This window comes from Martes martes (assembly GCF_963455335.1).
Source record: "Martes martes genome assembly, chromosome: 6".
Taxonomy (NCBI): domain Eukaryota; kingdom Metazoa; phylum Chordata; class Mammalia; order Carnivora; family Mustelidae; genus Martes; species Martes martes.
This window is the reverse complement of record NC_137893.1, coordinates 15,358,283-15,380,938: the sequence shown is the minus strand read 5'-3', so window position 1 is coordinate 15,380,938 and position 22,656 is coordinate 15,358,283. Positions and strand designations below refer to the sequence as shown.

Genomic DNA, 22,656 nt, shown 5'->3' with positions numbered 1-22,656 from the left:
AGCAGGAGAGCAGCAGGCAGAGGGAGAAGCACATTACATCCCCTGCTCAGCAAGGAGCCCAATGAGAGACTCCCATCTCAGGACCCCAGGATCCTGACCCTAGCCCAAGGCAGATGCTTAACCGACTGTGCCACCCAAGTGTCCCGAGGGACACATCTTTGATTAGAAGAAGTACTATTAGCACCTAAAGGTGTTTGAAGCTGGAGATGATCCTGGTTTTCTCCTTTGTCAAAACTGTTTATCTGGGGGCGCCTGGGTGGCTCAGTGGGTTAAAGCCTCTGCCTTCAGCTCGGCTCATGATCCCAGGGTCCTGGGATCGAGCCCCGCATCGGGCTCTCTCTGCTCAGTGGGGAGCCTGCTTCCTCCTCTCTGTCTCTGCCTGCCTCTCTGCCTACTTGTGATCTCTGTTTCAAATAAATAAATAAAATCTTTTAAAAAAACAACAACAACAACTGTTTATCTGTCAGGCTAAGAAGCTAGTTAGCCTTTCTAAGGCATGCAGTGGATTTCAGAACTTCTTTGTATTACTGAATTCCCAAGCCAGGGATGCAATGGAATATTTTGCTACCTAATGCAGATCCCCTGGAGAGGATCTTAACGAGAGGAATGACTTGAATGTGACGTGGTGTGTAGGGTGAAGGGGGAGTGGGGATCTTGTTGACTTGTGCGTCTACCACGAACCGAACGAGGATGAACTCAGTGTTACAGGGGCTCAAAAGGAACAAGCAAGGCATGAGTATAGTCAGAAGTGTTTCAGAACACCAGTTCTGTGTTTATTGTTCTCTTCACAGGAACACTTTGATTATCTTGCCTTTGGAATCTGTAGGGGCCTATGAAGTCAAAATGGCAAGTGGTTTCCTTGTATATCTTGCAGGTGCAACAGTTCAGAGAGGGGGATGATGGCCTGACTTAGACACTCATAATATATGTCATTACACTAGAAAATAATGCTTTAGGGATCCGTATCCCGAGGTGTCTAACTTGGCCAGACCTGGAGAGTCCACGGTCAACTAAACAACAGATGTCAGGTGCCTACTATGCGCAAACATGCAAGTTCAGCTTTGCTTGGAAGCTTCACAAAGTGATTAACCTGAAAGTCGTTAATTCAAAACTGAATTGTTGGGTTGTCTAGTCTGTTTCCCCAAGTGGACACACGGGTGCAGCTGTGGTTCACTTCTGTATTAGGAAGGTTGTGTCAATGATCCAACATAAGTAGGATCATTTTTTCTTGGTTTCAGGGAAGCCAGGGTTGGTGGGAGTTAAAGAACCCAGTTTTAAAGTTCAACCCGGAAGAATTTTTCCTGATTCTACTGAGGCTGAGTCGCGGTTCTTAGCCAGGACTGTTAGGACCACCACCTAGATGAGGCACATTTTGGGGCAGAGGACACCAGCAATGCCTCACGTCCTCCAATTCCAGCACGTAGTTTGCACACAGGACGCTGCTGGTGTCTAGGATTCACGTGTTCTTTTGTGGTTTCATGGAGCATCTCTCTCTTCATTCAGTAGGATACAGACCTAAGTGTGGCAGGAGCTCCAAACTGTGCCGGGTAGGCCTTTCGTGTCCTGGGCTTCTGGTAGACCATCTTTACGCAGCGAATGGCTGTAGCTGGTAGGTGGTCCTTTTTATTTCCCTGATCTCAAGCAGAGATCCCACAAATTCTCTTCGTCTGAGGTCAGCGTGGCGGATCTCCCACCTCACCAGATTCAGAGCTCTGTTTTCTTTCACATACTTTCCCAGAGCACTGAAGATCTTTCCTATTTTTTCAAACAACTGTAACTTTTTAACGGACGGGAATATCCGACTGAAAAAACATACCGCATTTACCCTGGTGTCTTTAGTTACAGGGGCTGTTGATCGATGTGACTCAAGGGTTCTGTGTGCACGTTGTTTTAGAAAACGTTCCAGGGGGGCGCTGGGCTGGCTTAGTGGGTAGAGCATGTGACTCTTGATGTCAGGGTTGTGAGTTCGAGCCCCACACTGGGTGTAGAGATGACTTAAAAATTAAATCTTAAAGTGTTGAAAGGATTTCCTCCTTGGAGATTGAGAGTGCACACTACCCTCGATCAGAGTTTCCCCAGATGATCTGCTGTTGCAGACCTAGTGTATTGATACTCCTCGATACCATTTTGAAAAGTGCTGATCATGGAGATTTAGAGGCTGGTTTGTACTTAACATTCCTAATAAAGAGTTCACCTGTAGTGGCCAAGGCCTTGGGATTTACATAAACAATATGAGATGTATTATTTTCTTTTTTTTTTAAGATTTTATTTATTAATTTGACAGAGATCACAAGTAGGCAGAGAGGCAGGCAGAGAGAGAGAGGAGGAAGGAGGCTCCCCGCAGAGCAGAGAGCCCGATGCAGGGCTCGATCCCAGGACCCTGGGATCATGACCTGAGCCGAAGGCAGAGGCTTTAACTCACTGAACCACCCAGGCGCCCCTTATTTTCTATTTTTAACTACTTGATTATTTGAATACTAGCATTCAGTTGAATGAGATTAATTTTGCGTGCTGAAAGCATCACTAGTGATGCTAATGGCTCTCTCTTGCTTTCATTCTTTCTCATGTCTAGGGGTGACTCTGGGCTTTTCCTCCTGAAACTACATTAAGGATTGTAATGAATTTTGATGAAAATTATAAGAAATAGGGAAATCATAAAGGTGAATACTGCTTTTAAAAAAAAAGAGAGAAATAGGGAAATCGGAGATTTCTGGACAGTTCCCAGAGACTGTGTCTGGTATTAAATACCCTTCACGAAGTGGCATTTAAGGACCCACGAGCTCATGTGCTGTGCAGATCGTATTCCAGAAACATTACTTAGATAGTGAGTTGAAATTTCAAAAGCATGGTTAGTCAGATCGTGTGTTTTCTTTATGTGGGGCTGGGGGGAAGGGAGCCACATTGACTCTAGATGATGGTGATTAGACGCCCACCCCCTTTTCAAGGTCCTTCAGATGAACTCAGTCATGTTTAATGTCAGTAACCAGTAAGGAGATAGCTTGTTGGTGTTGTTTTGATGAGTAGATGAGTGGAAAGAGGGAGCATGAAATTAAAAGCAAGCAGAGGTTTTATTTAAAGATCAGATGCTTTGGGGGCATTAGTATTTTAAAGAGGTAGAATTGCCCCCTTCTAGGAGGGCCTCTTTTAGGAGGAAAGTGAGGACCAGAAAGAGATCTCCGAATGTCATTTCTCAGAGACGAGGACATCCTGTTATTATTATTACTTGAGAAGAGAGAGCTTGGGCTAAGTGGGATGGGAGGGGTGAGGAGTAGAGAGAGAGGGAGAGAGATTCCCAGGCAGACCCCAGGTTGAGCCGGGAGCCTCGATCTCACAACCCTGAGATCATGGCCTGAGCCGAAATCAAAAGTCAGCACTTAACCGACTGAGTCACCCAGACGCCCCGAAAACATCTCATTTTTAGAGGTCACTAGACTCACTCCTGACCCAGGGTATATAGTCTTCTCAATTTCATGTGGTTTGAAGAGCTTTGGGTGCAAAGTTTTGACAATACCTCTGAAACTTGAGAAGCAGGTCATTTTCTCTCTACAAAAAGCTTTGCAAGTTTAAAGGTCTCTTTTTTTTCTTTCTTTCTTTTCTTTTTTTGGCTTTTTGTTTTGTGAATTACCTTGCATCCTTTCTAAGTTCATGGAATATAGAATAATAAAACAAACACCCATGTGCCCATCCCCTAGTTTCAGCTGTGATCAACATTTTACTAATCTTATGTTGTCAAATATGTATATTTATTTATATATTTTTGAGAAGATTTTATTTGAGAGAGAATGAGAGTATGAGCGGGGCTGGGGGCAGCAGAGGGAGAAGTAGACTCCCTACTGAGAAGGGAGCCCAATGTAGGACCCAGTCCCACACCTGAGATCATGACCTGAGTCAAAGGCAGATGCTTAACCAACTGAGCCACCCAGGTGCCCTGATCTTACTTTATCAAATTTTAATTTTTACATTTTATTTGCTTATCTTAAATAACAAGATATGTTGTCTGCAGACCAGTCATTATATACCAAATAATTGAACACTATAGAATAACAAGACCACATTAGTACTGTCAGACATTACAGAACTGACAGCTTTTTTGGAATCTTAAGAAAACCTTTAAAAATTAGCTCACCAGGGGCGCCTGGGTGGCTCAGTGGGTTAAAGCCTCTGCCTTTGGCTCAGGTGATGATCTCAGGGTCCTGGGATCAAGCCCCGAATCAGGCTCTCTGCTCCACAGGGAGCCTGCTTCCTCCTCTCTCTGCCTGCCTCTCTGCCTGCTTGTGATCTGTTGGTGAAATAAACAAAATATTAAAAAAAATTATTTCACCACTCTGGTTTTCATAAGTTTTATTTCTGCATCTCAGATATGGACTGCCCTTGGGGTGGGATGGTTTCCTACCGTGCTTGTGATCTGTTGGTGAAATAAACAAAATATTAAAAAAAATTATTTCACCACTCTGGTTTTCATAAGTTTTATTTCTGCCTCTCAGATATGGACTGCCCTTGGGGTGGGATGGTTTCCTACCATGCAGGGGAAGGCCTGGAGGGATTAAAGAATTCAGTGCAGTTAGCTCACAAAAATTAGGGCTGTGGCTAATCTAAAATTTTTACAACTATGCGTTAGTGATGGAGCCATCTGTTTCTACATTTAGCCTTCTGCTTATTTCTAGAAATTTAAAAATAGTTTGGGAACTTCTCTCTGTGCTTACGTTTAAATACAAGGGAGGGCTGAAATAGTTTTACCATATTCAGCGGTGCCCGTTCGGACAGTTTGGTTCTAGATTGAATATGCTGTTTGGAGCTATGGCTGTTGACTTACGTAAAATAACTCTTCAGCTGTAAAAATGGTTAACTTTTTTTTTTTTTTTGCTCTTATGTTAGATCTCCACCCAAAATGAGGCTTGAACTCACAACCCTGAGACCAAGAGTTGCATGTTCCACCAACGGAGCCAGCCGGGCGCCCTGAGATGGTCAACTTTTTAAGCAGTGTTGACAGATGGGCTCATTAATCCCATGTAGTCTGTGTACGTGTGGTAGTGGGGTTCTGTACAGTCTCTCTCTTGCAGCAGCATGACTTGCCTTTGCTAACCAAGGGTCAGCCCAGCTGGGAACCCCAGGCAGGAGAGCCTACATCTCCTGAGTCATCATTGCCTTGTGGCTAAGTCTGTCCCCAGGCTCTGGCCATCTTCCTGCAGTGGTACCCCGTGTATTGAGCTGTAGCCCCATTTGTGTGCAGGGGTAGCAAGAGGCATTCTCTGTACACAGCTGTGTCCAATACTGTTGGGTCCCCTTGTCCTTTCAGATCTAAGGCTGCCTCCTTCAACACCCTCCTCACTGCAGACATGAGAATTTTTCAGAGTTGGCCTGAGTATGATACGAATATCGGAGTAGAATACGTACCTTGGTTTGTGCAAGTGGATTGTGACTCACACAATGGCTTCTGAGAGCTTTTCAAGTGAGAACAAGAACCTTCCCAAATACTATTCCATTTGAATCTCAGTCTGAAAACTGAGATGGTCTTGGTCCCTATTTCTAACTGGGAGAATGAGCTCAGAGCGAAGGTTCCACAGCTGATGGGAACCATGCTATATGGTCTCTGCTGTTTCCCCCATATTTTCTATGGTTAAAAATTTTTTAAAAAAGAAAGAAAGAAAGAAAAACAAGAAAACCAGCTGTGGTGTCTCTCCTCCTTTAGACCTTTGTGTAAAATGCCTGGCCCCTCTCCTAACGGAGAGTCTTAGAAAGATAGAGGACTAGAAGTCTTATGCTGGGTATGTTGAGTGCAGAGGTTGGACCAATCAGGCAAGAACTCTTGTTGCTTTTCATTTTAGAAGGGGAAACGGGCCTGGGACGATTAGTTCCCTTTAGAGTCATAGTTGCTGACAGCAGATAGTATAATAAAAGCAGGTAAAACTTGGGTTAACACATGACTCACTACAAACTTAACATGTGTTGCGGGATGTTCCAAATATTCTGTGAGGTAGAGAAAATGAAATCTTATGTATTTTACAGAGAAAGGGAGGTAGGAGAGGCTAAGTAATGTGCCCAAGGTCACAGATCAGAACCAGCTTTCCTGGCCGCTTCCCTTTGCTGGCCGGGAGCCCCACGTTTTAGGCTAAGACAATGATGGGGCAATTATAAAATAAATGCTGAATTGAAGTACTTAATTTTGCCACAGAGTACCCAGCCCTCCCACTCTGCTTCTCTGTCTCTGAACCCATTGTGTCATCTACCCTTGAGGAAGGAATATGGATTTGTTTGCATGATCAAACTCCTGAAATATGATTTCACTGTGGAGTTTCTTTCTTAAAGCAGTTGACTTGTCCCGTGAAAATTCATGTGACTGGTAGAAATCAGAATTACAGCGCTTCACTGTAAAGCAAAATTTCTTAGCTGCCCCTTTTTGCCCATACTAAAAATAAACTGAAACAAAAGAACTTGCAGAGGAAAAGCTCTCCCATCACCCAATTGTGAAAGTAATCATGGTATTTTGGTAAGAAACAGAACACAAAAGTGGAAAAATAAAGGATATCAAATATTCATAGTTCCTTCCCCCATGATTTTGATACGTTATGATATTAAGTTTGGTAATGTTGCTATTTTATAGTATGTTCTCTTACGTATTTGTTGTTATTATTATTATTATTATTTTTTAAGATTTTATTTATTTATTTCACAGACAGAGATCACGAGTAGGCAGAGAGGCAGGCAGAGAGAGAGGGAGAAGCAGGCTCCGTGGTGAGCAGAGAGCCCGATGCAGGGCTCGATCCCAGGACACTGGGATCACGACCTGGGCCAAAGGCAGAGGCTTTAACCCACTGAGCCACCCAGGAGCCCCTGTTGTTACTATTTTATAAAAACTGTTTAGTTTGCCTTTTAAACTGACTATTACAACATAAAATACATCTCCATACTATTATATATACTTTGTAGGTTGTATTTTTAATGCTGCAAGATAGGCTGTAATCATACCCCAAATTTTGTATATTTAGAATTGTTTCGATTTTAAGTTAAATCTTTTGCTTTCCTTTCCTCTTACTCTTTTTTGCAATGACCTTAACTGTAGGAGGAATTCAATCCATTTGATCTTGTCAAGCATCGGCTTCTGTTCCTCTCCCCCTGTCCTAAAGGTTTATACCGTGTTTAGACTTGGATTTTATGAAGTTTCTGCTTGGATTAGTTCGAATAAAAATGCTTACTTTTAAAAGAAAAGCAAACCTTTTGAAACCCATAATTCTGTTGGTGTTCTGTAAATGACCTCTAAATTAGAGGGAAAACTTTTCACTTAAACATAACCCAGGCTGGTTGGCCTTGTCACAGTGACTTGTGTTCTTAGAGCCTATGCCATTTTTGGGAGACGAGGTTCCTAAGTTAGGGATTCTGCGCTCCAGAAACTCCTCGCCCGGCAGAATGCTCGTGCCTTGAGTCCCCCAGTGCAGCTCAGGTCACCCTCCCCGCATCGTGGCTCAGTCCCTTTGGTCGCAGTACCTCTTAGCTTCAGCCTTCATGGCTGGCTGTAAGCTGGGGGTGATGACAATAGTCACCTTAAGGCGGAGGGTTAAATTAGCAAGATTGCATATAAATCACATTTGTGAAATGGGTCCGTAAGACACACATCAGTGTATCAGGAGCTTCTGGTAGCCTGCAGTACAGCCCTGGTATTCCTGGTTGGGCCTCGGTCAACATATATTTTTTATTTTTTTATTTTTTAAAGATTTCATTTATTTATTTGACAGAGATCACAAGCAGGCAGAGAGGCAAGGCAGGCAGAGAGAGAGGAGGAAGCAGGCTTCCTGCTGAGCGGAGAGCCCAAGGTGGGGCTTGATCCCAGGACCCTGGGACCATGACCTGAGCTGAAGGCAGAGGCTTAACCCACTGAGCCACTCAGGCGCCCAACATATATTTTTTAAAGATTTATTTGTCTCCAAGAGTGAGAGAGTGTGAATGAGCGAGCAGGGGGAGTGGGGAGTGGCAGAGGGAGAGGGGAAGAGAGAATCCTCGAGCCGACTCCCAGCTGAGTGTGGAGCCCGACCTGGGGCTCGGTCTCCTCACCCTCAGATCATGATCTGAGCTGAAATCAAGAGTGGGCCGCTTAACTGACGGACCTTCCCGGACGCCCCAGTTCTTGGTCAATATTTGTGATTAGTGGTTTGGCCAAGGATGTTATTAATATGGTAATCGCATTTAGAGAGCATAGGAACAGAGGGCCGGAAGCTCCACGAGAACATTTTGGTCCATCATTGCTCAGATGAACTGAAGAGATTTGTGAATCCTGGAAAGCCGGGTGACTAACCTGCTTACAGCCCAAGAATCTACACATTTTAGGGTTCCAAGTATTTTCACCTTTGCAATAATAAAATGAATAACAAGGAAACCATGTGTTCCTATGATCTATAGCCGTTAGATCTCTCAATAAAAGAAGAAAACAGTCTCTTCCCCAACATCTGTGCAAAGTGCAAAACAAATTTACAAAGGCAGTCTGTTAAAGATTTTGTGTAGTGTTACTAGAGTTCTGTTCTTTTCCTTAAGTGCTTGTGCGGAGATCGAAGGGAGCCCTCTCATTCCCTTCTTCCCTCCCTTCCTCCCTGTTAGTGGGTTATTTTTGCCTTATTTTAAATACATAAAGGAATCAGTCTTCGTTAACTTGCTTTTCCCCCTTAAACTGGAGACATCTACTCACATCAGTGTCTCTAGATTTACTGTGTTCCCTGCGATGCTGTTCTGTGGATTGCGTGTCGTACATCACAACACCTCCACCTTGTAGGTGTGTAAAACCATCCATGTGCCCATTGGAATCGCGTGGTGGAAGGGGCGCCTGGGCTGCTCAGACAGCCAAGCATCTGAGTCTTGATTTCAGCTCAGGTCTTCATCTCGGTGGTGAGCTAGAGCCCGGCACTGGCTCGTGGTCAGTGGGGAGTTTCTGCTTCTCCATTTTCTCTCCTCCTCCTTCAGGCCCCCTTCTTGATTCCTTTGACATGCGCACTTGCTCTCTCCTGCTAAAAAAAAAAAATAGTATGGAGTGGGTATGCACATTCAGATGGTTTATAGCTGTTTTCCAAATTGCTTTCCAAAGACATAGTTTACTGATTCAAACTCTGATTGCTGTTTTCTTGTTTGACATTTTTAAAGGCTTACCTTCAGAACGTTCCCTATTTGAATGAAGAAAAAGACATGGAAGTGTTCTCTTCGCCAAGTTTTATTGGGGGTTTAAAATATCCCCCAGATGGGGGCACCTGGCTGGCTCAGAAGAGTATGTGACTCTTAATCTTGGGCTCATGAGTTCAAGTCCCACATTGGGTGTATTCATTACTTAAATAAACTTGAAAAACTGAATTAAATTCCCCCCAGATAATCTTTTTCATGTCATACAGATTTCCGGTTATTCCTACTTATATCCACTTAACAGTTATGTTTCTTGGGTTTTATCAGTTCTGCTTCTTGGGTTTTGCTACAGTTGTGCTGGGCAGAGCCTCATTGACTACATTTATGGCAGGACTGTGGGGCCAGTCCCACCTCTGCTGGTCATCCAGTGAGGATGTAGACAGAGAGTGTCTGCTACTAAAGAAGTTACCTCAGCAGGCTCATCTCCCCTACCCCCAACATCCTGAGAGTGTCAAGAACTCAACTGTTGGAACACTGTTTAACTCATTCAGTAAGAGCTTGATAATCCTGGGGAGCTTGGCTAGCTCCAGGCAGGAGAGAGTATGATGCTGAGTCTTGGGGTTGTGAGTTTGAGCCCCCTGTTGGGTGAAGAGATGACTTAAAGATAAAATCCATAGAAAATAAGGGTGCTTGGGTGGCTCAGTCGGTTAAGTATCCAGCTCTTGATCTCAGTTCCAAGTCTAGATCTCTGGTTTGTGAGTTCAGGCCCAATGTTCGGCCCTGCCCTGGGCACGGGGCCTGCTTTAAAAAAACAAAACCAAAAAAAGCTTGATATGCCTCCTGCTTACTCTGTAAAGGGGGCTCAGAGAAAATCGTGGACAGTCTTGTGGAGGAGGAAGAGGAACAGAGGAGTCTGGCAGTTTTTCTTCAGTGCTTTGGCCGCCATTTTGGATCTTCTCTGGTCTTAGAAGAATGAGAGGAAAATAGTTGCTGGAAGCACTGGGATTTTTTTTTTTTTTCTCTAAAGCTTGTTGAGTGGGAATGTGGTAATACTTTATGGGAATAAACTCTGGCTGACCCACTCAGAGGATATAAGCTTGAAAACATGAAGGGTTTTGATTTGCTCAAAAGAGGCGTTGACGCTTTTTGAAGCACAAATCCAGCGGGAATAGAGCTTTCCTGGTGCTCACTGTGTTGAAGTGCAGGGAGCATGTCTTTCAAGTCTAATGTCTAGCTCAAAAGTCAAGGTTCTAGAACTGTATTTGTACAAGTGTAAAAGTAAGTTCACAAGGAATGGAAAAAGCTGCGTGCAAGAGTGAAGTAGACATTTCCTCTTTCTTTCTTGTTTGGAAACTTGAATCCCGATACTGCTCTCTGCCCTGAAGTAGTTGGCCCTCATGCCTGGTCTGGCTCCAGCGTTCCCATTCCCTGGCACTAAATTGTGTCCTTGCCTCTGTGTTTACCTGGGCATAACTGATAAATAAATCCTTGTCTCCGGTGAGCATGTGAATTACAGGCAGAAGAGAGAATGACTGGAGACAAACCCTAAGAGACTCCATCTCAGGAAGCAAACTGAGAGTTGCTGGAGGGGAGGGGGGGTGCCGGGTTTGGGTGGCTGGGTGATGGACATTGGGGAGGGGGAAAAAAGCAAACAAACACTCTTTGTCACAGAAAAGTGAATTATCTATCTACAAGGACACATGAGATTTTGTAAGTAGCATCCCTGAATGAGACCAGAATGGTGGAAATAATCTGAATATGGTTGGGGTGAAGACCCATGTTTGTTGTGCGGGGTGGTGTGTCATGGACTTTGAATGCTCACTGGAGATGATCACCTATGGGAGTTTAAGCTTGGGTGGTCCCCTTGCATTGAGACCCGAGCTGTGAATATGGTAACATTGGCTCAAAACTCAGTTTTAATAATGGTCCCTGTCATCAGTTGTCTGCTACCAAAGTTAATTCATCAAATGCCTTTTGGAAGTAGAGACAGTTGCCCTGTGGTCATTGGGATTAGTAATCCATAATTATCACACCTTGCGTATAAGGAGGGCTAGCAGGTAGCCTCCGTTATTAAGACTCACTTGATGTTATTTAATGTGCTTCATTATATGTGTGTAACATTTTTTTTTAAATTTTATTTATTTATTTGACAGACAGAGATCACAAGTAGGCAGAGAGGCAGGCAGAGAGAGAGGATGAAGCAGGCTCCCTGCTGAGCAGAGAGCCTGATGCGGAGCTCCATCCCAGGACCCTGGGATCATGACCTGAGCTGAAGGCAGAGGCTTAACCCATTGAGCCACCCAGGCACCCCAACATTTTTTTTAAGCAGGGATTTTTTAAAAGATTTTGTTTATTTGACAGAGTGAGAGAGGGAACACAAGCAGGGGGAGAGGGAGAGGGAGAAGCAGACTTCCCACTGAGCAGGGAGCCTGATGTGGGGCTCTATCCCAGGACCCCGAGATCATGACCTCAGCTGAAGGCAGACGTGTAACGACTGAGCCATCCAGGTGCCGCTGTGTGTCTAACATTGAAAGGCAGAGGAAAGTTTGTGTCTGAATCCTACATTTCTTCCACATTTCCAGACAGTTTGGCTCCAGGTAAAGATACCTTGATTTTGACAATTCACAAAGAATTGAGACCTGTTTAAAGAATTACAGAAATTCTCTAGGACTCTAAGCTCCGTAAAACTTCAGATTTCTGGTTACTAAACAAGGGGCACCATTTATTGCATTGAAAAATGGAGGCGTTTAAGCTGCTTTCCCATGATCCCCACTTAGTTTGCCGCATCGTGGTGCGAACGTCAGCCCTTCTTAGGTTAGATTCGCTGTGTTTCCGTGGATCCCACAGGACTAAGCGTCCCTGCTTTCCTCCTCCCGCTCTTCTTCACGTTATTAATCAAATCTGAGCCTGACGTATTCACATAACTAGTGATTTTTTCGTCCAGATACCTGACATTTTTGCTAACGGGCACTGCGGAGACCTCCCCCTCCCCTTGCTTTTTGTATTCGGGTTTCATTTAAGACGCCCATCCTCCGTATTTTGGGAGGAGAAGACTTAAAGTGGAAACGTAATCGGAGTGTTCTGTCTGATAAATGGACTCAGCATGGGTGTTCTGAAGCCGACTGTCCGTCTGTAGAGTCAGTATTAAAGTACCGTGGGATTATTTCAAGGAGCCGCTCATGCCGATCGAAGGGCGCCTGGGAGCCTAGAATAGCCAGGTGAAATCAATTAAGCTCAGTTCAAGTCTTCGGGATTGACCGTCTTGAACCTGCTGTCGCTTCAGGGCTCCGATCAAAGTCGGTGGTTTGGCCAGGGCGCTCCGTTAGCCTGGAAGCATCATTGAATCATGCCAAGTAGAGCACAGTGGTTTTGAGATTTCTTTGAAGTAGGCAGGTCGGGGTACTCTGGAGTACTCTTAATGGCATTTTATTATTATGCACAGCAGCAGGTCCTTCTGTGATCTCTACTGCCGTGGGAAGACCCTGGAGGTCCTTGATGGGGACTGGTGCTGGCCTTTGGGCCCTGGTGCCTCGCTTCTAGGCTGTGGGACCTGTGGCCAGCCAAACCCAGCTTCCTGCGGTCACACACACTGAGGTCCAGTGCCCTCTTCTATCCAGTGGAGATACTGCCGTCTGCCTAAATTGTTTTTATTTTTTTTTTTAAGATTTTATTTATTTGACAGAGAGATCACAAGTAGGCAGGGAGGCAGGCAGAGAGAGAGGAAGGGGAAGCAGGCTCCCTGCCGAGCAGAGAGCCCGATGTGGGGCTCCATCCCAGGACCCTGGGATCATGACCTGAGCTGAAGGCAGAGGCTTTAACCCACTGAGCCACCCAAGCACCCCACCTAAGTTGGTTTTGATAAAACGAGATATGTATACAAGATAGAAAGCTTTGTTGGAATCCTGGGGTTTCTAACGGTTATTATACTATGTTTGTCCTAGCCTCAAAACTTTTTACCTATATTCTCAGCATTTACAAAAGGACAGAAGGGCGAATCTGTATCTGCTGTTAACGACAACTGAAAACATCAATCACACAGGTTATCCTCTGGGGTAGAAGACAACTGACCACTTTAGTAATATTTTAAGGAAAAATCAGTGACTCACAAAAGCATGAGTGGCCCATTTCTTTGTTGTGTTGTTCCTGGGTACACTGGTCTTTGAACTGTGGGGTTCCTAATTCACCTCCCTTCCTGCTTCCCCTGGACCCTTTCTCATACGCCCATTGTGTGGGATTGGAGATCTAGCTTTATCCGTACTTCCTCTTCTGTCTGTGACTGGCTCTGTGTGTTCCCCGATCGTGACCGTTTCCCTGATTGACTGTTTACGCATCTGTCCTTTTTCCTGAGAAGGACATATTGCCACTTAGGTATACTTAGGTCAAATATACATACCCTGCATCTAAAGAAAAAAACTTTTGGGGCGCCTGGGTGGCTCAGTGGGTTAAAGCCTCTGCCTTCGGCTCAGGTCATGATCCCAGGGTCCTGGGATCGAGCCCCGCATCGGGCTCTCTGCTCAGCAGGGAGCCTGCTTCCTTCTCTCTCTGCCTGCCTCTCTGCCTAATTCTGATCTCCGTCAAATAAATAAATAAAATCTTAAAAAGAAAAAAAATAAATAAATAAATAAAGAAAGAAAAAAACTTTTTTTTTTTAAATTTTTTTTTTTAATTGAAGTCAGTTCCACATCCAGCGTGGAGCCCATCCCTGGGCTTGAACTTAGGACCCTGAGATCAAGACCTGAGCTGAGATCAACAAGAGTTAGTCACTTAACTGAATGAGCCACCCCGGTGCCCTGAAAAACAAAAACAAAAACAACAATTTTTCAAAGTCTATTTCTTAGTAGTCTATAAGCTCAGAGGGGCTGGGGCCGCATCTGACTTACTCATTGTTGTAGCTCCAATAGGCCTGGAATGGTGGGTGTGTAGATCATGCCCGGTGTTTGGATGACTGAGTGGATAAAGGAATGGTGCGCCCATTTACCCAGACACAAAGCCCTATATCCCTGATAAAGCTCCTGGGATACCTTTTGTAAGGTAGCTGGATCATTCAAGCTCATCTGAGACTTAAATCTTCATTACCATTGAAAGTAAGTTCACATGGTTTTGTTTTTTCCCCTTAGCTCCTGCAGAAGAATGGTCAGCTGTCTAGTGCCAATGGCTTAGCTGAGGAAGAAGAGTTCAGCCCCCAGGAGGGAGCCCTGAATGGCCAGGAGGAAGAAGCCATTGTCACAGATGGTAAGCAGCTTTTTAGTCTGTGGGCAGAAGAAGTAGGGACTCTGGGGCTGACAGCATCTCCTCTGAATCCAGTGAAACAGTGAGAGCCAGGCTGGTTGGACCACACGGTGTCCTACCTGGGGGTGGGTGATGTTGACAACAGACGCAGTCCATTGGTTACAAAAGGAAGTATTTATCAGACTTTTTGTGTGGCCTCTACACCCAGGTATATGATGTTCCTGCCAATATTTGGGTATAGGAAATGAAGTCATGTTTCGTCTTCCTTAGACATTTTTGTCTGGAATTTAGGTTGGTGGTTTTTTGTTCCGTTCCATTTTAATTGTTGCCTGGTGCCAGGTAGTTGTCCAGTATTGATGTGAGATCTTGTTGGAAACACCAGAGTCATGGTTGCATTTTAAGATTCAGTATCTGTCACTCTGGTGAGTAGCCTGCTCCCTTTGCACAGATTTTTCTAGAAATGTATATTTCAGGGTGCATGCCGCTCTTCGCCCAAACTATGATTTGCTGCATGTGTTTTAGCTCTTGAGCCTAGAGGCCCCATGGGGGTGGTTATTGGAAAGTGAATCACCACAATGTCACTAGCTTGAGTGAGCCCATGTGAGGTCGCAGGGACCATACCTTTGGGTCAGGAGCAAGGACCTTGACCAAAGGCCCAGCCTCCCCAGGTTGGAGAAGAAACGTCCTCCGCTCTGGAGTTCTTGCCTCATCATTCCATTCAATCATAAACAAAGAAGTAATTTAACGACCCCTATCGAAGATGCATAAAATGATGATTTGGCAGTAAGTGAAGTGAGTCTTCGCCATGTGAATAAGACAGATGAGGGGGAACGTCCCAGGAGAGGAGACTGGCCATTGCCTTGGTTAAATGAGACTCTCCTAACATGTGGAACCTGTTTCTCTTCTTGTTCTTTGCCCCCATGGGGCTGCTTCCAGCCGCGAGCTGCTTTTGAAGTTGGTGGGAAGACTGATCTTTATATAACACCGCAGGCACAATATAAAGTTGGAAATATATACAGTCTCACAGAAGGGAGGATTTTCATGACCTAGTGTGAACGTTTCAAATAGTCTCCACCAAAAGAATTGGAATGGTCCCAACTCACATTCCAAAGTCCCGTGCTCTGTCCTTCCCATGGCAACTTTTGAATCCATTCGAGCCACAGTGGGTCTGGAGCCTTCTCTGGCCAAGCCCCTGTGCTCTGTGCTGCAGGGAAGGGGAACAGACAGACAGACAGCCTACCGCTTACCCATTGCAGGGGCAGAGGAAGCGGGTCTGTAGGATATACACAATGAAGGGAAGATTAACACAGGGCTACATGGTGGATATCAAATGAATTTGCAAGAAATGAGAGCTGGTCCGAGTTCTGCAGGGGCGGGCATCATTTGAGGTCAGAGCATGAGTAAGACCTGGGGACTGGGGGAGATAAGTGTTAGACTGGTTGACAGGGGACTTCGGCCAAAGTGAGGTGACTAATCATAACAGCCACCACTTTGCAGGTTTTACCATGGGTCCTGGAACTAAGCTTTTGTGCACGATGGTCTTTAGTGAGGTGGGTGACACTGGTGTCAGGACTCAAACCCAAGGTCAGCAAATTAACCAAATACAAGTTCTTAATCACTGTGCCTTCACCGTGCTGGGCACATCCGTAGGCTTGTCTTCTGGCATAGCGTCCTCTGAGCAGCGTTCACTGGAAACCCAGAGAGGCAAGTGTGCTGGGTAACAGGGCTATGAAAGAAGTATTTGCTAGCGGTGTGGGATCACTGACATGGGCCACCGAGGGAGCACGTGGGTCAGGTAGGGTTTCTCTGTGACGCTGATGTATGCGATCGAGAAGAGCGGGGAGAGGAGAAGGGGCAAGGTCAGGCCTTTGTAGAGGATCATTCCCTGGTCTCCCCGAGCTGACCCAGGCTTCTGCTCGTGGCCTCGGGGTTCTGAACAAATAGCAAAGACCTCTTGTAAGAAAAGTGGTCATTAATATACCTTGTCCTTCGAAAAATCCTGAAAAGGCCTTGTCACCTAGGAAAAGACAGGTGGTGTCCTAGGCCTGCAGAGGCCACCAACCCAGGGCCCTGCCTTTCGGATGAGCTTTTACTGTTTTAGGCAGAACTGTTAATCCATTGGCTTATTAGTGTCTGTAATAAGCTCGGTGCACTTGTTTTCTCTCTGTCTTCATTTTGGCTGCCTGGCATTGTAAACATTAGTACTTTTTCATGCCTTTTTTTTTTTTTTAAGATTTATGTATTTATTTGAGAGCACGAGCGAGCGGGGGGAGGGTGGAGGGAGAGACTATCCAAGCTGACTCCCGCCGAGTGTCAAGCCTGTTGCAGGGCTCGATCTCAGGACCCTGAGATCACGACCAGAGCCGAAAGCAAGACTCGGATGCCCAACCGACTGAGCCACCCCGGCGCCCCTTTCCATGCTTTCCTTTTGACTACAGTGGTCACCTGTGGTTAGATTTTCGTTATTTCCAGAAATCCTTTCCACACAGAAGCTTACTGGGATGTCAGTGAAGGCATAATTTAGTAGGTAACATGTAGGATTGCGAGGACCTTGGTTTCTACTGCTGTCCGCATCATCAGTAAGAGTAGACGGACCCACCTCCTTCCCTAGGAAGATTGACCAACAGTGGGATCGGGTCCTGCCCTAGGCAGATCAGTCCATGGGAGAAAATGATGAACGAGGGGCGTTCCTGCCAGCGGGTTTTTAATTTAAAGCAGCTGACTATATTTAGACAAAGACAGACATGAAAATATTGTCTGACCTTGACTTGTTAGCTTTCTTGCTGAAGCCAGACATACTGGCAGTTCAGAACCCATCCTCTTCCTATAAGGAAAACGGAATCCTGTTTCCTTGTAAAGGTTCCTCAGATGACAGAAGAAAGGAACTGCTTGCTACATAAACATCTTTATGTGCATCAGGCTTAGGTACATATAGAGGGATTTTGGAGAGGACTTGAAGATCGTAGAATTCCACGGGCCATCTTACAGAAAGTACAGTCAGGGTTGAGAACCAGTAATTATTGGGGAAACAAATGGGATGCCTTGGTGGCTCAGTCGGTTAAGTGTCTGCCTCCAGCTCAGGTCATTATCCCTGAGTACTGGGTTGGAGTCCTGCATCAGGCTCCTTGCTCAGGGGGGAGCCTGCTTCTCCCTCTCCTACCTCTCCCCCTACTTGTACTGTCTCTCTTGCTCTCTCTGACAAACAAAATCTTAAAAAAAAAAATTACACGAAAAGAATTCACAATAAATTATTTTAGCCTTGGAGATTTTGTCCTCCTGTATTTTTTAAGGTGGTTTCCGTTTATTAAAACTGCTTCTGGGGGCGCCTGGGTTGCTCAGTGGGTTAAGCCTCTGCCTTTGGCTCAGGTCATGGTCCCAGGGTCCGCATCGGGCTCTCTCTGCTCAGCGGGGAGCCTGCTTTCCCCTCCCCCTCTGCCTGCCTCTCTGCCTACTTGTGATCTCTGTCTGTCAAATAAATAAATAAAATCTTAAAAAAAAAAAAAAACTGCTTCTGGGGGGAAGACAACAACAGCAACAAAAACCTCTTCTGTTGAACAGCAGCCTTTTCTCAACTAGAAAGTTCTTTCATGTCATGCTATTTCCAGCATTCACAGTGGTCACACAAGTGCCATTAGTTTTGTGGAAAAATCTTCATTTGTGGAAAATGTTTTTTTTTTTTTTTTTAAAGATTTTATTTATTTATTTGACAGACAGATCACAAGTAGGCAGAGAGGCAGGCAGAGGAGAAGGGAGGAAGCAGGCTCCCTGCTGAGCAGAGAGCCCGATGCGGGGCTCGATCCCAGGACGCTGGGATCATGACCTGAGCGGAAGGCAGCAGCCTTAACCCACTGAGCCACCCAGGTGCCCCTGTGGAAAATGTTTTAAAAAGCCCTCTCCATCCCAAACTGTCATTTTATTATAGTCTGTGGCCTATGGATTTTCTAGGAGTTAAATGCCTCAAGAGGAATGATTTTTAAAACATTACATGTGGGTCCAGGTCAAATTTTATATTTGAAACTTTTGCAAATTAAAACTTCCAGATGAAAAAAAAAATTAACTTTAGTATCTGTTGCACATATTATTTTTTTTCCAACCAGATGGGAAAATTCAATATTATAAAACCAAAAAATTGAAGACCTTCTTTATTTGGATAATACATGTAGTTAAAGATTTTATTTATTTGACAGAGAGAGAGAGTATGGGTGCTTGGGCACAAGCAGGGGGAGTGGATGAGGGGAAGCAGGCTCCCCGCTGAGCAGAGAGCCCACATGGGGCTTGATCCCAGACCCTGAGATTGTGATCTGAGCTGAAGGCAAGTGCTTAACCCACTGAGCCAATCAGCCACTCCTGGATAATACATATTCTTTTTATTAAAGTACCTATTCAGCTCATTGTCGTGTGCAACTACACAAGTGATTGTCTCCAATCTTAATAATTTGAATTTATCATTTACAAGTGTGTTACTTGTTTCCTTTTTGAGATCTGCCTTTCTGCAGAGTAGACACAGCAGATGTTATAAAGTAGGTGATTTCTCTGTTTCTGTAGGTCACGTTGGTTTGTGTGAATAAACGATAGTCATTGCCTTGGTTTTTTAATTTTTGTTCACACACACAGAAAGAATAATAACAAATTTTTGTTCACATGTGCTTTCTACTGTTTGCCTGCCCAGAGTGAGGCCATGAACCCCAGCAGCAGTGGAGCGTTTGGGGTGCTCTGCCCTTGCTGTTTGCCACTCTGGAGCCAGCTGCATGGAAAGTAGCAGCCAGCTAACCAGGGCGACAGGCTTTGTTACACTGATCAGAATGGTGACGAGCTGGGCGCCTGGGTGGCTCTGTCCCTCAAGCGTCCGACTTTTGATTTTGGCTCAGGTCATGTTCTCAGTGTCCTGAGATCGAGCCTTGCAAGGGACTCCCTGCTCAGCAGGAAGTCTGCTTGATATTCTCTCTCTCCCTCTCCCTTTGTCCCCTCTCCCACTCTCTCTTTCTCTCTCTCTCTCTTTAAAAAAAAAAAGAAAGAATAAAATCTTTTTTTTTTTTTAAGATTTTGTTTATTTATTTGACAGATCACAAGTAGGCAAAGACACAGGCACAGAGAGAGAGGAGGAAGCAGGCTCCCGCTGAGCGGAGAGCCCAATGCAGGGCTCCATCCCGGGACCCTGGGATCACGACCTGAGTTGAAGGCAGAGGCTTTAACCCACTGAGCCACCCAGGCAGGCTCACATAAAAGCTTTTAAAAAACGGTGAGGAGGAGGGTCACTACTGCAAACAGGATAGGCAATCCTGGAAAAAAAAAAAAAAACCCTCTCAGAGTCCAGGAAAAATTTACAAACAGGGAAATCCGCAAATGTTGTCACTTTAAACAGAAGTCTTTGAGAGAGCGTGTTTCTTACATTCTGTAGGATTCCAGGTTTTCTGCATCTGGCTCCTGTCCCCCAGATACAGAAACAAAAAAATGGATATGGCGTGCTTAGCTATCTAGAAGCTCAGTTTGCAACATTATGGAGAATTTCATCTTCCTCATGGTACTTAATGTCACTGTCTCAGCTTTTATTAAATTTGCTGTTTGAAACCTAGCAGATTCTGGTGTTTAGTGCCTTTGGGACATGGAAAGGCCAAAAGGTAAGGCCAGAAGGTTAGTTACCGCCAAATGATCACACCGCTCCCAGCAGATCTTATTACCGTACAGAAAATCTATTCTGGAGTTGCTAGTAGTTTTGATCATCTAGTATCTTTATCTGGACAGTGAATACCTAAGATCCTTTCCAGGTCTCTGTTAGAAGGTGGACCCCCCGCCCCATACGTCGTCTTCTGTGAGAGGCTGCTCTCTGAACAGTGAAGACATACACAATCGCTTTTCTCTTTCAGTTGGTGACGTAATTGGTACTTTGTTCATATTCTCATGAAGACATTTGCCTGTTGCCCAGGTCACTACCCTCCATTCCGCCTCTGTTTTTCTTTTCCACACCATTTGTCAGCATGCGGCAGGGCTCACGTCTCCTACCTCCAGCTCTGCTAAAATGTAGGAAGCAAGTACTTGAATGAATGAATGGTTAGAGTTAGCAATATGACTTTTCCGCTCATGGGAGAGGAGCGTCTGTTAGCTTCGCACCGTTGTCTCATTTTCACATAGTTAAAATACCACAACGTTCTAGCACCAGTGAAGCTGGGTCCTTCTCCACACACCATGCTGGGCTCTCGGCAGGTGCTCACCGTCGCTCATCCAAGTGTTGCCTGGAAGGTGAGGTCAGACCCTCACCTGCTCGGGGATGCTTTCCAGTGGGCGCGCTCAAACGACAGAGCGCTCCCCCCTGCCCCCGCTTTGGTATTTCCAATACAGTGTTACTGCGTGACATTTTCTCAAGCTGTATCCTGTTTTCGTAATGTTCTGAAAACTAGGGGGAACGCTCATAAAATAAGCCTTGAACATCATCAGCAGGAGTGTATACTTCGCAGTTTCTGGGAACCGGTTTTTATTCATTCCTCTGCTCTGCGGGAATGTTTGTAGTGTTCCTCTCTGAAATGACTATGTCATTGACAAATTTCTGGAAACAAATAACTACTCTTTCCTCTTTAAAGAAACAGATTTTTAAAAAAAGTAATTAACAGCTAACCTATACAGAGAAGAATTTCTCCCTTGAACTATTTATATTCAAGTCTGGCAGTCCGGTGAACCTTACTTTTCCTTCTGACTTGGTAAATGGTGAGGGTATGAGGAAAGAAGGACTTCTGGTTGTCCTTTTTCTGCTCAGTTGATTCTCGGGGACAAAACCACGGGTGGGGCTGCTCTAGTCACCGTTTCTTTGTGTGCCCTTGAATTGAATCTGTCCCTTAATCTCACTGACCATCAGTTTCCATATGTAAAATGAGCATCCTCAGTCATCTCTGAAATTCTAAGACTGAGTAACATCAGTATTGCTGGTAATAGGAAAACCAAATGATGGGGTTAGCCATTGAAGACACCCCAGTGACCTTGGGCAGGTGGGAACCTACCTGGTAATTTCATTATGCCTTTTTGTAAAGACACTTCTTTTTAGTCTGATGTCAGAAGTCCTCTTCCAGATTTGGGGCCCCTGGTTGGCTTGGTGGTTGGAGCAAGCAACTCTTGATCTCAGCGTTGTAAGTTCGAGTCCCACACTGGGTGTAGAGATTACTTAAAAATGAAAATTAAAAAAAATATATTTTTAGAAAGGTCTTCTTGTATATTTGAAGTTTTTAATTTAATGAAAAAAGCTCAAGAGGGGAAAATTTGTTCAGAAATTTCTTAATAAATAAGCATTCAGGTATGAAAGAAAGCTACGTAGTTTCATAAATGTGGCTACACGATAACCTATCTCTCCTCCTGTATGGGAAATGGAAATTATGTCATAGGATTGGTTATGGCCCTATTTTTTGACAGATACTGGTAAATAAATGCCATATCTGTCTGCCCTGAATACTGTCATTCAACCTTAAGTTACTTCGAAGGCTTGGCCAGAAATAGCTGTAGTTTGAGGCTACTCCAGTCCACTGAGCAGGGTGAGTTCTAGCCTATGTGAGGAGGCACGTAGGTGAGATGGTCTATAGGCTGGTCTCCGTTACATACCAAGCTTCAGAGCCTTTCCCTTGGAGGGACTGTAATGGTCTAAGGTTACCAGTTCTTTAATTGTGACTAAGCCCTAATGGAAACATTAAATTCTTTAGCTATTAATTTAGTTGACAGTCCTTTAGATCTTTTCTGCGACTGACTCATTCTTAAAACAGTCCCAGTTTAGGTTCACCTGGCTGGCTCAGTTGCAGGAGCATGCGACTCTTGATTTCAGGGTCGTGAGTTCAAGCCCCAGGTTGGGTGATACTATAAATAAACTTAAAAAAGATTTTTTAAAAAATCTAATTTCTCCTAATGTAGTGAACCCTGAATGATTCTAGCAATGGTATGTTAAATGTCCCCATGTTACATAAATAATGATGCTTAGGTAACTTACGGAAGATGTAGTCTCTGGGGATATTTTCCCCCAAATCATTAGTTTCAGAGAATCTTAGCTGATTATTGGTTTTGTTCTTTATTATTTTTTTAAATGTAGCTTTTCTAGACTTTGAATTTTTACAAACTGCTTTTGTAGTTAACATGTTGGGACAATGTGACTAGTTACAGGGAAGATGTAATTAAAAGAATGGACTGGTTACTTTCCCATGTCTGAGCATGCAGTGCTTAGACTGACAAGCCCAGGGCAGTTACCCTGCTCTGTAGTTCGCTGGAGCTGCCACAATAAAATATCACAGAGCAGGTGGCTTATACAACAGAAATTTACTTTCTCCCAGTTCTGGAGGCTGCACAGTCCAAGTTCAAGGTGTC

At 44.6% G+C, this 22,656-nt stretch overlaps 1 protein-coding gene across 1 annotated transcript in view; it reads left to right on the top strand.

The window, feature by feature from the left end:
• Positions 1–22,656, top strand: part of AKAP12 (A-kinase anchoring protein 12) — a 100,278-nt gene that overhangs the window by 41,988 nt on the left and 35,634 nt on the right. The window contains exon 2 of the mRNA XM_080807096.1: positions 14,214–14,328. Coding sequence (XP_080663222.1) covers positions 14,214–14,328 — 115 coding nt within the window. The remainder of the gene's footprint in view (positions 1–14,213; positions 14,329–22,656) is intronic.